General features: G+C 41.1%; 1 protein-coding gene across 1 annotated transcript in view; it reads right to left on the reverse strand.

The window, feature by feature from the left end:
- NAA25 (N-alpha-acetyltransferase 25, NatB auxiliary subunit) overlaps window positions 1-15,451 on the reverse strand; it is a 75,890-nt gene that overhangs the window by 28,696 nt on the left and 31,743 nt on the right. The window contains exons 12-16 of the mRNA XM_083151428.1: window positions 11,271-11,478; window positions 10,991-11,077; window positions 10,141-10,321; window positions 9,092-9,191; window positions 1,015-1,166 (exon numbers count right to left, since the gene is read on the reverse strand). Coding sequence (XP_083007554.1) covers window positions 1,015-1,166; window positions 9,092-9,191; window positions 10,141-10,321; window positions 10,991-11,077; window positions 11,271-11,478 — 728 coding nt within the window. The remainder of the gene's footprint in view (window positions 1-1,014; window positions 1,167-9,091; window positions 9,192-10,140; window positions 10,322-10,990; window positions 11,078-11,270; window positions 11,479-15,451) is intronic.

Raw genomic sequence — 15,451 nt, forward strand, 5'->3', positions numbered from 1 at the left:
TATTTTAATGAGGTATCTTGAGGACAGAACCCATGTGTGAACACAAAATGCATTTATGTTATATAAACACATAAAATACACACTGTTTATTTGTGCATTAAACAAGATTTGAAAACATGAAACAAAGTTTGTGTACTATCTCAGGCACTGAATTTGAATGTCAAGCAATCATTTTCTTGCACATTTTTAGTGCCAGTTACATATCATATCCCCAGTAGTGCCAGTTACACATCATGTCCCTTCGCAGTGCTTTTAGCAAAAAGAGTATATTCCAAAAACTATGGTTTTGGAATAAATTAACAGATATACAGATAAGGGATCCTCAACCTGTATCTAATAAATGTGAGGTGTCAGATTTTTCCACTGAATAATGCATTTCCATGCCAAACAAAAGTATATATATATATATATATATATATATATATATATATATTTTTTTTTTTTTAATTTGTTGAGTAGCTATATTAATCTGGGTACATGCCTATATAATTATCAGTCCGAATATCCGATATCACTTTACAATCCCAACACACAGCTTCAAAGGCTCCTGAACTGCTTGGATAGGAAGTTGCATCCTATCACCTGCTTGGATAGGAAGTTGCATCCTATCACCTCCCAATCCCACTGAAGAAAGTCAAATTTGTGCTGTCTGGGTCCCGGGGAGCCCCCCCCCCCACATACATTCTGGGGCAGGCAGAGAGTCTTCCATCTCCCTGCCTGCTGCCGTCCCCTGGCAGGGGTTAAGATTTGCCGTCAGGGGGAGCGAGCCCCTGCGGCATTGAATACTGGGACAGGGAGTGCTGGCAGCGAAGGCTCCAGCCCTCTGGAACACGGCGGCAGTGCAGCGAATTCGCTGCACATACCGAATTTTGTCATTGAATACTGCCTATTGTTTAGGAGCTGCAAACTGTGTAAGGACCACTTATCTGATCTACAGTGAGGAATAGGATTTACCAAGACCTGCCCCCGCCCCCCCCCCCTCCCCAAACTGCCACAAAAAAAAAAAATTCTTACAGATTAGCTTCAAGTAAAAGATCCAATAACATTCGTTCTGTCCGAACTTGTGCAAAATGAAGTGAATTATTCAACCGGTTTCGAAAAGCAATGAATTCAGGGATTTTCTCAAAGGCTCCATATTTATAGGCTTGTATAATGTATTCTGAGGTCTACGGAAAAAAACAAAAAAGGACTGTCAGAATTCTTACCTGTTAGATTAGATTCTGTCCACAATGGCAACAATAGAAAATGTACCACAAAATGACACCATTCTGCAGAAATTTTTTCATGACTAGTAATTAGGAAGGATATCTCTCACTATTCTCTGCATTAAACGGCACATTTAATAGCGTCTTTATAAATAGCAAATGCGCAGAACTCTAAATCCTCAGCAGATGGAAGTAATGAACTCAGAAACAGTAATAACAGCAAATGTTGTCCCTTACCTAAAATGCATCACACATTAATTAAAAAAGAAAGCAAACTGACGTTTTGCACAAAATAACTGTCTTTGAGAATGCATGCTAAATGCCCTTCCTACATTTACTTAAAACAGTTTTATGCCACCATAATACTTATTTTAGTATTGCCTGCTGGTGCAGATATATTTTTTATATAATAATTGTTCTTTTACCCATGGGGACACTGGAACATTCAGGTACAGCGTGAGGTCACAGAAGTGGCATTTTGTAATTTACCTTCAAAAAGCTCCTTTCTACACAACCTCCTATATCATCTCATCCCAGGTGTTAAGGTGCTACTTCACCGCTAGTCAGGCTCACCAGAGTAATCAAGAGTCAGCAGTAACACATTTTCCTCCTCGTCCATATGGAAGTGGTGGTGAGCTATTTAGGGGTACTGGTTGGTTTCCTTGGAGCCATTTGGTTGCTGTTCTACATCCAGACATAGAGAGATAAGAGGGAAGTAGAGGATAGCTGCTGTGGTCCAATCTGGGAAGTATGTATGGCATGTGGCAGAATAAAAGCAGCTGTGCTTGCCTGTAGGGATGCCAAGCATGATAGAGGAGACAGCCTTTGCCAAAGTATTTACGCTATTGTAGAACTAAAATTAGCTAGCTGCAGGCTCTAGGGAGCCATGGAAAGACGCCATCTTCTACCTCACCCACAGGTGAGGCCTTGTCCATCCAGGACTCTCTGGGTTCCTTCTTTACAAAACTGCATAAGCCCGCTTTGGCTCAGGGTACAAGGCCTGGTCCAGGTTTATTCTTCCTTAGAGACCATTTTCAAAACCTCCATATACACTGAACCTCAAATACCCAATAGTTTAGTTGTGGGTCGGTCAGGGTCGAAGTTAATGGGATAATGAAATGGGGTCTCATGTACCAAACTGGTAGGAAAACCAATGCCTCCTCAGAATTGCGATTCAGATCGATCAAATTCACTTTCAATCCTTGCCATTTTGCTTGACAACAGCATTGAGGGTGTTGAACAAGATCATGCCAGTGAGGTCTGCGCTGGTCAGATCCACAGGGTAACTGCGATCCCTTACCTGGGTGATTGGCTATTCAAGGAAAGCTCCCTGCATTAACAATTAACAAAAAATTCATCCCGATACCTTCTCAATAAATTATCTTCCCAGGGCTTACAGTTAAAAATTGTCTAGAGTACCAGTTACAGGGTGTTTTGACAATGGAGTAGTTTCAAAACTCTAGAGTAAAAAGGACACCAGTTCTTGTGAGAAAAGGCCATCACGCAATGGCCACAGTGGTGGATTACTTAAAATTATCAGGAATAACAAGGGTGACCTGACCATGACTGAGACCCAGGATTCTGTGATTAGCAGAGCCAAGCGTACCCAGGTGTAGAAAACTGGGGAGCAGGTTTCTGCAGCAGGAAATGGCCCAGTCACCTGGCTGTGGACCCGTGGGGTGAATCAGATTGACATTATGGCAATTGAACAGCAGCACTTTTGCTTCAGGACAAGGGCGATCCGTGTGGTTCAGAACATACTCTCTCAGGGCTAGGAAGTCTGTTTTGACCAGGAAACACCACTGGCTATGGAAGATCTACACCTCCTGGTGTGATGGGAAGGAGTTTCCTAGGTCTACTTTTCAGAAGAGCTGGTTGCTGCTATTCTTGCAGGAGAGTCTGGAAGGGGGTTTAAAACAGCACTTTAACCCTTTGAGGTCCGCACCACAAAAAAAGCAAAGGAAAAAAAAGTCTGCATTTTTTATACACTGAGGATAATATTAACAACCACCAACAACAATCAATAGTTGTTTAAAATGAGACCCCATAGTTTTTGAGATATAGGCCTCTACCAAACGGTTGAGAAATCCATTTATAATAAACTTTTTTTTTTGGTGCGGACCTCAAAGTTTAATGGTTAATGTGTCTGCTCCCTTTTCTTTTGGTGAGTGATGCATTTAAATCCTGAATACATTGGCAAAATAGCTCCTTGTACTCTTTTCAAGGTGGACTACCTTAAAGCACACTAGAAGTGAAGCAATGCATTTTGTGGAGATCTTTATCTGAAGGACTGCCTTCCTTTTTGGCCATCACTTCGGCTATGAGAGTTTTGGAGCCCGAGGCTGGCATATGTATACTTGACTAACTTTTCATGGTACTTGTGGAGTATCACGGCTCCCACGACCTGCATCGTATGCAGATCGTATGCTAAAAATCGCATTGCATCGCATGTGGCATACGATGCGATGTTTTACCGATTTTTGACTATTTTTGCTCAAAAATCGTATGCCATCGCATAACATCGTATGCCATATGTAGTGGCATACGATGTCATACGATGCGATATGATGTTTTACCGATTTTGAGCATTTTAGCTAAAAAATCGTATGCGATCGCATCGGATACCATACGATGGCATGCGATGCGATGGCACCCGATTTTGGACTGAAATGCATCAGAATGCATTGAAATGTGTATTAAAGTAGTGAAATGCCCCCAAATACCATTTTTCATAGTGCACCACCCCCACTATCAACGTCAACCCGAAGCGTGGCGAGCGCAGCGAGCCCGCGAGGGGCGGCGGTATGCGTCCTACGACCTTTTCATACCCCCACTATCCACGTCGGAGTGGAGTTGAGAATAGAATAGTGTGGCGAGCGCAGCGAGCCCGAAGCGTGGCGAGCCCCGCGAGGGGACGCGGATACCTTCACAGCTATACGCGTCTCCTCGCGGGCTTTACAGGTATCCGCGTCCGCTCGCCACGCTTCGGGCTCGGTGGCTCGCTGCGCTCGCCACACTATTCTATTCTCAACTCCACGCCGACGTTGATAGTGGGGGTATGAAAAGGTCGTAGGACGTGTACCGCCGCCCCTCGCGGGCTCGCTGCGCTCGCCACGCTTCGGGTTGACGTTGATAGTGGGGGTGGTGCACTATGAAAAGTGGCATTTGGGGGCATTTCACTACTTTAATACACATTTCAATGCATTCTGATGCATTTCAGTGCAAAATCGGGTGCCATCGCATCGGATGCCATCGTATGGCATCCGATGCGATCGCATACGATTTTTGAGCTAAAATGCGCAAAAATCGGTAAAACATTGTATCGCATCGATGGCATACGATGCCATGCGATGTTTTACCAATTTTCACCATTTTTGCTCAAAAATCGGTAAAACATCGTATCGCATCGTATGACATCGTATGCCACTACATATTGCATACGATGTTATGTGATGTTTTACCGATTTTTGACCATTTTTGCTCAAAAATCGGTAAAACATCGTATCGCATCGTATGCCACTACATATGGCATACGATGCCATGCGATGGCATACGATTTTTGAGCAAAAATGCTCAAAAATCGGTAAAACATCGCATCGTATGCCATCGTATGCCACTACATATGGCATACGATGCCATACGATGGGAGCCGTGATACTCCACAAGTACCCTTTTCATGAACAAAAGGTTGCATATAGATGCAAAAATAGGAATTTGGCATCTGGGATTTTTGTCAAGTCCAACAGGAATATAAAAACTTTTACTCGGCCCTTGTTCATCGTTTTTTTTCAGTCTTTCTTGTTGAAGAATGTTTTTCTCTCGTCTCTTCTGTACGTCCGTGTACGGTCCTCGGGGGTTTATTAAAAAATACCAGAGGTCTCAACAGTAAAAAAAAAATAAAAAATTATAAAAGCTTGAGCTTTTGGAGATAAGTGTGAGCCTGCCGGGGCATATTAATCACATACCACAAAGCTCCTCATTGGCTTTAATAAAAAACACATAAATTGGGTTGTTTTGCTTAGTAGCAGGAAACCTCAAATGCGAGATTGGAATATGAATATATATATATATATATATATATATATATATATATATATATATATATATATATATATATATATATATATATATATATATATATATATATATTGGTGTCCTGATCTAAACTGGTAATCTATTTTAGAAGAATTACCTATAGCACACAATCAGAACTATCCCAAATTGGTTGACCACATCCACATTGCCATATTGATGTTATAAACAGTGTGGAATTTAAAACACATTTGATCAACAAAACATCATACTTGGATTACTATATGATCTCAGATCGGTTTTACCCCTGATGAAGTCGTTGTGACGAAACGCGTTGGGTACTTTTTACAATAAAAATATTATTCATCACAAAAGAACTGTGCATAATTATTGCGAATACATCCAACATCGGACACACGGAAATAATCTCCAAGATGTATATCTGAGTTTTTATTTGATTACCAACTGGGTGGTACATTTTATATACTAGGTTGCGCACTCCAAACCATATCTTTTGAGATTATATATATATCTATCTAGATATCTAGAGATATATATATATATATATATATATATATATATATATATATATATATATATATATATACATACATACATATACACACACACACACACACACACACACACACACACACACACACACACACATACATACGTATACATTAGATATTTCTGCATATGAATACCATTTGAGCAGCTGTTCTGTAATCTGTGACATAATCCAAATGACACACACACACAAAAAATCCCATAGGTCAAGAGGTGGTCACAAGTAGCTACATTTCACACAATAGCTTATTTGTACCCTGTAAAAAATAATAAAACTACTGCTCTGATACAGAGGAAAGAGTTAGAACAAGGCTGCAACTATGAGGATAATCACTTCCTTAACTGGTGACTCGGCTACATTTTGGGTTGGGAAATAAGTATACACAGAGTGATGCTAACTCATACAGCCACTTTGGGCAATGTACTCTGAGTGAATGTATATTCACAACATGTATCAAGTACAACAAATGTATATGCTTGCCTTAGTCACGTATAGTCAAGGAGAATTTCTCCATAATGCGTTGAGACATAGTCTCCATTTCAGGCATCAATATCTGGAATAGAGAGAGAAAACAATTAAAGCATTGTGCCATACAAAGCTACCAACAAGAGCATATATCTTTGTATATATATTAGTAGGCATCCTAATAGTGGTGGAGGACAGGAAAGGTGGGTAGAGAAAAAAAAGGGGGAGGGGATTGCAAGAAACTCTAAAAAGAACAAAAAATATATATTTTTTGACGCTTAAGTTGAACTCTGTCCAAAGTGAAAAATCGATAATTTTTCCTTCTACCACCATAAACTTGCAACGGTGTTTCAACGTAATGATGAAGTTATGCTCCGCTTCTGCATCTGTCCTTCACTAGACTATAGCTTGTTTCTCTCATTTTTAGACATTTATCTGGCTTTATAAATCTGCCCCAAAAGTGCCCAGTACTTTATCATCGGCCAATCAGCTCCTAACTGCCAAGTTACAGGCTGGGTTTGAATCACAGAAAGGAGCTGATTGGCTGTAAAGTACCAGCTACTTTATAGGGCATTGATAAATCGGCCCCTTTGTCCTGATGACAGTGCAGAATTTATTCATCCTATCTTTGGGCTGGCCGTTCAATGGGCATTTAGGCATGCAATGGTATTATTACATGTAGGAAAGCCTTTCAATGGAATTTTGTATCGGATAAGGGTGGCGCAAACTCCCTGAAATATGCTATTTACAGATGGAGCAACCATAGCAGGTAAATTATCCCTTAAATATGCTTCAGGTGCCATAATATTAATACTGCTTTTACTTTCCCAAAGGAAAAAAGGGAAGTCCTGAAGAAACCATTTAGTAGGAGTTTTTTTGCTGGGTCCCTGTGCTCTCAATCAGATTTTACTAATGCTAAATATACTGAAGAAAGCCAAGAACATCTCAGCAGGAATATTTTCAACATTGATCTTTTAATATGGTCAATATACAAACTACACACAGGACTGACAGGGATTATGAGCACACAGCTGAGGATGTCCTATGCATAGCACTGTGTCAATAAAATCAAGAACATGCTCATGTTTGGAATGGAATAGTAGTGTAATGATCAGCATATTCTTGATATCAAAAAGAAAAAACTGAAGTGAAGTTTGCAGCTGATTTTTACTGTAAACTCCATAACATACCACAGAGTGGTTATTAAGGTAAGATCCGATATCAGATTACACAAGTTCTGTATGAAACAGAACACAGATCTGTTAGCCAAGAACACTGTAAATGAGGAATATACGAAGACTAATCTTAATGTTTATTTCTGCTGAGGTGCTGAACCTCAATAAAGGAGGACCTATTAAGAAGCGGTCAAAGATTCCACTGAAAGTGTTTCATACACCAAAAGCTTTATTGATATGCCCATGTGGTGTAGCCCATTAAGATGAGCAGACAGATCATATGAGAAAGGGGAAAAACAAAAAAATTAAAATATTGGGTTAGAGAAGGACAAGTAGAAATATAGAAGAAAAATCGAAATCGCAAGGAATTACATTGAAACACTGTTGCTGACCTATGGCGGTTTTTCTAGAGTAGTTTTTTTTTTCACTCCAGTTTCAGTACTACATAATCTTAACTCGCGTTATCTGGATTCCTATTATCATGCACAGGCAACTTACTATACTTGGCTGGGTCAAGAATTATCCTACTTGTTTCCATAGACAGAAATTCCAAAACATGACCTATTGGGATTGCATGAGGACCGGAGTTGAGAAAAACGGTTCTAGATGTAAGTAAGGGCAATAAGATACAATTCTCTCTTGATCCCTTGGAGAGAAATGTAGGATTTACTCTGTGGACATACAGTAGTTCAGCCTAAGGGTTTAAATAAAGAATGCCCTTGTGAAATGTTTCTTGCATTAACCCCCTCTCTTCCCAATGCCACAAGTGCTAGGATGCCTAATACATTTGCTCTTGTTGATAACTTTGTGTGTCAAAATACTTTAGTTTTTTCCTCTTACAGATATTAACGATCAACATAAATAAATAATCTGTACAAAATAGAACTACAGCAAGCATTCATTTAGATTGTACGTCTTACCTGTGGTGAACGTATTTTCCCTCCACCAATGTGGCTTTAAAAATTCTATACAAGATAGATAAGAATTGCCTCCTACCATTGTGGCCATGTAGGTTCATGTACATCAGAGGCACACTTACTCACCTTCTATTAGCTAATACAGTGCATTTAGCACACCTTTCAATTAGACTCTCTCAAGTTTGGCAAGGATGGAATGCCCACCCGCTCTGGCCCCATGCCCTGAAAAGGTTCAAGTTGTTGAACTCTGCACAGATTCACTTATTAAATGGGTAAGCAACCCTGTAACTGCATCCTGATATGGATAGGCATTGCCTATATTTACTAAGGCCAATTTAGGGCCGTTTGCAATGCGGTGCAAGATGCCGGACGATGTTGGAGATTTTTTTTTCTAAAGGGACTGTCATTTACAAGGCAAAACCATGCCTTGTAAATTCTGCCCTTAAAAACCCCCAAAAACAAACAAAAACACACACTTCGGCTTTTGGCCGGCATGGCACAGGGCCGCAGGACTTACATAGCATTACATACGGCCCTTTATTTACTACAGGCCGATTGACAACAATTTGAAATAAATATATCCTCAGGTGACCTGTTCTAACCCCCAGTTGGCAGCATCCTCTTTCCAGTGCGCATATAGCAATCCTGTTTTCCACAAAGTATGAATAAGACAATTTAAAAAAGGTGGATAAACAGGGAAATTAGAAGTACCCTTAGTATACTCACATCTTTCTGGTTCGAGTGGAAAAACCTAAGAGCGGCATTGCAGGCTTGTGATGCAGCCGTATAGAGACCCAACGGTCCTGCAAAACGAGTCAGCAGATAACTGTAAAATAAGAATTAGTGTCATCTTTTCACCAGTGAAGTACAGCTTTAACAAAATGGACAAGATAAACGGTGCCATTTCTCACACAATTCCAAATGCCATGCTGTACATTAAATATTTTTTCCTTGCAACCACATTGCTTTTGAACATTTCTGCATTAGTATCAGTGACTGAGAAAAATACAGCATAATAATGCTAAAAGGTTATTAAACAGCAACAGCCAACTAGTGTTCAGTAGTAGAGACTTAGGGGGACAATCCTATTAGTGCCAAAGGGTGCGAGTTGCCGTTCGGGTGCCGTTTAATAGCTGAAATCAGCACCCGAATTAAGCAGATCTAGGACCCTTCGTTGGGCTGATTTTGCTTAATATTGCTCGCACCCCTATGCCCACAATTTCAACAAAACACATGGATCGGAAGCAAACATTACAGATTTTTCCCCTGGTGAAATCTCCAGAGTGGATTAAATACTCCCCGTCCCAAGAAAGCCAGAACAAAGTGCATTTCCTTTTCAATAGGCATTTTTAGGAATAAGTCACATTTGGAGTATTAACATTTACCCAGCAATAGCCAGCATAATAGTTTTAAAGTAATTTGTTGGACACGGTTACCCTGTATGGCCACAAAAGTCTAAACAGTGTCACATTTTCTCTGTTCTACATGGTAGTCATAATAATTCAATTTAGAACAGCAAGATAAACTGCTAACAGAGGGGCAGATGTATTAAGCCTGGAGAAGAGAAACTGCAGTGAAAGTAAAGTGAAAGGAGATAAAGCATCAGCCAATGAACTGTGTTTGAATATGACAGTTGGAAGTTGATTGGCTAGTGCCCTATCTTTCACTTTATCTCTTGTTTATCTCTTGTCCAGGCTTAATACATCTGCCCCGATGTTTCTTCTTATGAAAGTCTTGTACATGGAGGAGAACACATTAAAGGTTTTACAACTCACCCAATTGTGTCATGCTGTATATGTTTAGCATCAAGGCTGCCATATAGCTCCATTGCTGGTTCAAACGCCCCCAGTGTACAGTATATACGAATAAGCAGCAGTTTAAACTGGGCATTTGAAGGACTGTTATTTAGACCTTCTTCCAGCAGAGTAAGACAATGCCAAACAGCCCAATCTTCACCTGTGTATAAAACAATTGCAAGATTCTAAAGATTTAAGTACATCCCCAATAAACACACACACACACACACACACACACACACACACACACACACACACACACACTGCATAACTCCGAAATCTACATTATTCTGTTCTGACTGTGGACAGGAAACCAAACTCCCTTTGACAACACAACAAAGAAGCATATCCATTCAGAATGCTCGTTACATAAGAGCAGAACACTGCTTTCTAAATCCTCCATCGGAGGCTGCCAAAAGTGAAACCCACTTGACAATTTACCTGCCACAACACGGAAACCGTAGACTAATGTAGGTATGGTTTTGAGGGAGGCCGTAGGATTCCCCTAAAAGGGTTGTACCTCGCCCTCCAGCTGCTGTAGAACTACAAATTCTAGCATGCCCTAGCACAATACTGCTATTAGGGAATTCCAAAACTGTAGCAGGGCATGCTGGTATGTGTAGTACACAACAGCCAGAGGGCTTCATGTTAAGCACCCCTGCACTCACATATATGGCTAGAATTCCATAAAAAGAAGACACAAAAATAGTGCCTCTGTACGTATAACAATGTGTGTTGCTCACATGGAGGTTATCTGCCTGTACACCACCGGTTATAATACATATACATGGAACAAAAGCAGAGGAGAGCCAGTTAGTCACTCACTTACCATTAAACCACAGATCCAGGAGCATGTGCGCTCCCATCAGACAGTAGTAATCAGAGAACTGCAGCTCTGTTTTCAGGCAGGTTTTCCCTATGGAGAAATCAAGCAATAAGTGTACAAAGTCTCATGTGGAAACAGTCTCATTTACATAAACAAAGCTTATAGGTTCAAAGAGGTCGGCTGGAGAATGCAATCTTACCTAGAAACAAATGTGCAACAATCGAAAAAGAAAAACAAAACAAAAACATTGCCATGTTAAAATGTTGATGGTGATTACACTCACCAAATTTTAGTCCATGTCTATATCTCACTGTCATTTCTCTTACGGCATCCTGTTTCTGTGCCTTATCCATCTTGTCTTGCAGCCCAAGCAGTCTCGCCAGCTGGACCACACACAGGTGTCTCTGCATGGCTTTTATATCCTCTGGAAATGCCAAGTCACCCTCTGCTGAAGGTGTCAGAGGTAACGATCCCAGCAATCGGTTTATAAACTACAAAGTGGAGAGAGACCATCAGTCATGTCAGCGTGACATCGTATTGTCAATGATTCAGTTTGGCTTCAGTGCCTAATGCTGGCCACACATCAGAAAGATATCGTTCCAACCAGCCAACTTTTGGCTGGTTGGAATGATAATCTTTCTAGTGTGTGGGAGCAAACGATTATCAGCTGTTTGCTCCCACACGGCCAAAAACGCTGATAAACGGCCCAAAACGGTCGTTCCAACTAGCTGGGAAAAATCAAACCTGTTTGATTTTCCCCAGCTAATCGTTCTGGTGTGGGGAGAACTTTCCCCCAACCGAACGATAAGTAGGCGAACACTGACCAGCAGTGTCCGCCTACTCCTTCCCTATCAGCAGATGCGGTGAGCAGGATGAACACCCGCAGCACCTGCTAAACTATACTGGCACCCTGGAAACGTCTGCCCGCAATCACCTGTACCAGTTATCAGCGGGACGGTGACCCTGGCTTGCACTATATCATTAGCGGTAAGCCCATGCCGGCACCCTCGCACCCGATCATTGCAGGCACCCCCGCCGAAATCCCAGCACTAATCAGAGCCTCACACCTCTCTCCCTCCAGCCGGCACCGCAGTAGTCTGCACAGCATTACGATGTGGGATTGGAAACCCCATAGATAATGTAGCACAGTAGGGCACTTGTTAGTTACTGGCTGTGTTTGTCTACCTTTCTGTGGGATTGACAGATGACAGTACTCCACCTCTGTGACTCCTGCCCGGGTGACCAGTACACAACTCTCCCTCTCCACAAACTACTTGTCAGAGGAGCAGTCTCTCCATCCTTGGCATGGCAAGGGTTAATAAACTTGAGAAGTCCATCCAACTATATATACACAGACTGGCTGAGCTGGCACTGACTATGTGCACACAGTGTAGACTGTCTGCTAGTCAGTGGGAAGGCTGGCATCCACCATTAAAGGGTTAATGTAGTGTAATTTGACACCGTTAAATAAACGGATAGTAAGCGTTTTTCTGCAGACAGTACTGGCCCTGATAATTAAGCTGAACCCTGTGCATTAATGTTAGAATGTTGTTATATACAAAATTCCAGCGCAATTATTGTGTAAAGAAAGCCGGTTACAGCATTTTTATTATTGCCCTATTCACTAACCAAGTCCCAGCGTCTCTTCCAAAAACACAATAATGTAGAACGAGGAAAGTTACATTTTTGATACAATGTATTGTCAATGTAATAGACTGTGGGTTGTTAATCTGTATCTTTTATTAATTTTTCTACATGAAAAATTAGGAATAATACATTTTCCCTATAAATTGGCCAGGTAATGCATCAGAAGCAGCAGACACCCCATCTCACCATCACCCTTGTCACTGGTTTGTTTACTAGTTTATTTGAATTAAAATAAACCGGCTTCTGCTGACTGCACATCATTATCTCTGAGTCCATAATTCGGCAGCAAATCCCACATCTTCCAGAACTGGCTCCTTTGTCATTTAGAATCAAGCAGAAGGAAATGTACATACTGTATTAGCACTATATTTCTACACAAACTGGGAGGCAGTGCTAATTGTTAACATAACATCTAAATCACTTTTTATATTGGTGTAATGTGTATTCTAGTTATTCAGCCAGCTACTGTATAATGAGGTCCATTCATGTTTCAATGTCAAAATGTTATTTATTTATTTAAACCAACAAATTGATAAATCCGATGTGTTAACCCATACCAAGCATGACATAAAGGGTTAAACTGCTCCGACACCCCGAGGCCGTAACTGCACCCAGAGTTGACAGATGTGTATTCATAGTCATATTTACATGTTGTAGAATGTCACAAATTGGTCGGCAACGGAGAACTGCTCGCGTAATAGCTGTGTTTGCACAATGAGAATTTGCAGAGGATAAAGATAAGATGTGATTGATTTATGCTTCTCCGCAACTTTTATAGAGATAAAGGAGCCCAGAGTGAGTGTGCTGTGTGTGTGTGTGTTCCTGCAGTAGGTGCAAGTTGTAGAACATCTGTTCCCCTCCTGTCAGATGCAATGTGCACCACAATACAACGATCCAGACAATTGTCCTTTCCTTTCCTTTACTTTAGTCTACCTTATTTCCAAGGATTTAGACAGTGATACTTGAGGAATCGGATTAGGAGGTAACATGATAACAGCAGCAATAATAACATATTAACAACTAATGGTAAGCTTGCGAGCAGGACCCTCATACCTTTGACTGTCTGTAAATACCTAGATTATTGTATCACTGTCTCCTATTGTAAAGCAACACACCCTGCTGCCTGGTGCAGTCCCTCTGTACAGTATGTAATAGCACCCCGCTGCCTGGTGCATCCCGTGTCCTGTCCCCCGCAGCATCCCGTGTCCTGTCCCCCCCCCCCCCGCAGCATCTCATGTCCTGTCCCCCGCAGCATCCCGTGTCCTGTCCCCCCCCCCCCCCCCCCCCCCCCTTACTAAACTACAGACACCTCTATAATACAACTGGCATTGGAGTTCAGCAGATCCGGTGTAATAGTGGTGGTGGTGGTGGGGGGGGGGGTGGATACTGTATAATGAGTGGTTATTATTGTAATAATAATGTCATGTGGGGGTCTGTAAAGGGGGGTATTCAATTGGTATGAGGTCTATATTAAATGTGGGAGCTAGTAATTTGGTTATCATAATTATTATCCTTTATAAAGATAGTAAGTAGCTCTGCATATTGTTTAGACCATGATACAAATTAGTAACATATAAAGGCATGAAACAATGCTACAGCAGAGCTTAGAACAGCAGCAACTAGCAAATGTGGAATGATGAATATCCCAATAGACAGATTTTTGCCTGTGGCCTGGCATGGCCTTGTGGGACCCCCCTCCACACTCAGCATTGGCAGGGGCTGAATGAGAAGTATTCACTGCTCTACCTTTCATTTACTTTCACTTTTCACTTGCTGTCTACTACATAACGGTGGAATTAAACCATTTTATTAAAATAGATGTTAAAAAAAAAAACAGAGGTAGGCAACACCTGCCCGCCCACTTCTGTGACATCAGAAGTTGGACAGAAGTTGGCTTGACTAAAAAAAAAAAAAAAAGTTTGCTGGTTGGAAGAAAAGTTGGTTAGATGTGTGGGGAACTGTTTTAGTTGGACTGTCAAGTTGGATGGTTGGAGGTTTGAAGGGTTTTAAAAAAGTTGGTCTGAAGTTGGTCTGATGTGTGGCCAGCATAAGAATAGGTTATAATGTTGGTTTAGAACAGGGACGGGGAATCTTCTGCTCTCCAAGTGTTGTTTAACTACACTTCCAGCATGCCCTGGTACAGTTTTGTTATTTGGCCATGCTAAAATTGTTGCAGGGCATGCTGAAAGTGTAGTTAAACAACAGCTGAAGGGCCGAAGGTTCCCCATCCCTGGTTTAGAAGTTCAGACTTCTGTGGCAAAGCACAGGCTACTGTACAAGATCATTTTCTACCTGCGTCAGCTTAGGTGACTCCATCATCATCATCATATGTGATTTGCTCCGAGGCTGGGGATTGGGGATATATCTAAACTGGTTCTCCATGTGACGAGGCAACCAGAAAGGAAAACACTGGCATTGTTGGGTTTGGTAGAAACAAGCCATATTTCCAATTCATTAAATCAATTCGAACCTTTTATTTAATTTTGTGAACCAAAACGTTTTCATGAGCTTTACCAAAAAAGCGGCAACAAATTCCATTGCGCTTCACACTTGGAAACAGTGACACAGCCAAGTGGGTATTCACAGACAGTTAAACATGTTGGTGGGTCCTGCTCACTGTGATTCTGATCAGAAATGATATAACATGCCCTGCCGGCATAGGAGGAGGACAGATTACTGGTATACAACATAACAGGCAATAAGTACAAAAGGAAAATGTATAGCCAATAAGTTATCAGTTTTTAATAAGGAAAATTAAAGCACAATTGGATACAGATTTAAAAACAAACAGATTATAAACACTAGGAGCCAGATTCT

The sequence above is a fragment of the Crinia signifera genome, chromosome 1, assembly GCF_055691185.1.
Source record: "Crinia signifera chromosome 1, ASM5569118v1, whole genome shotgun sequence".
Classification (NCBI taxonomy): domain Eukaryota; kingdom Metazoa; phylum Chordata; class Amphibia; order Anura; family Myobatrachidae; genus Crinia; species Crinia signifera.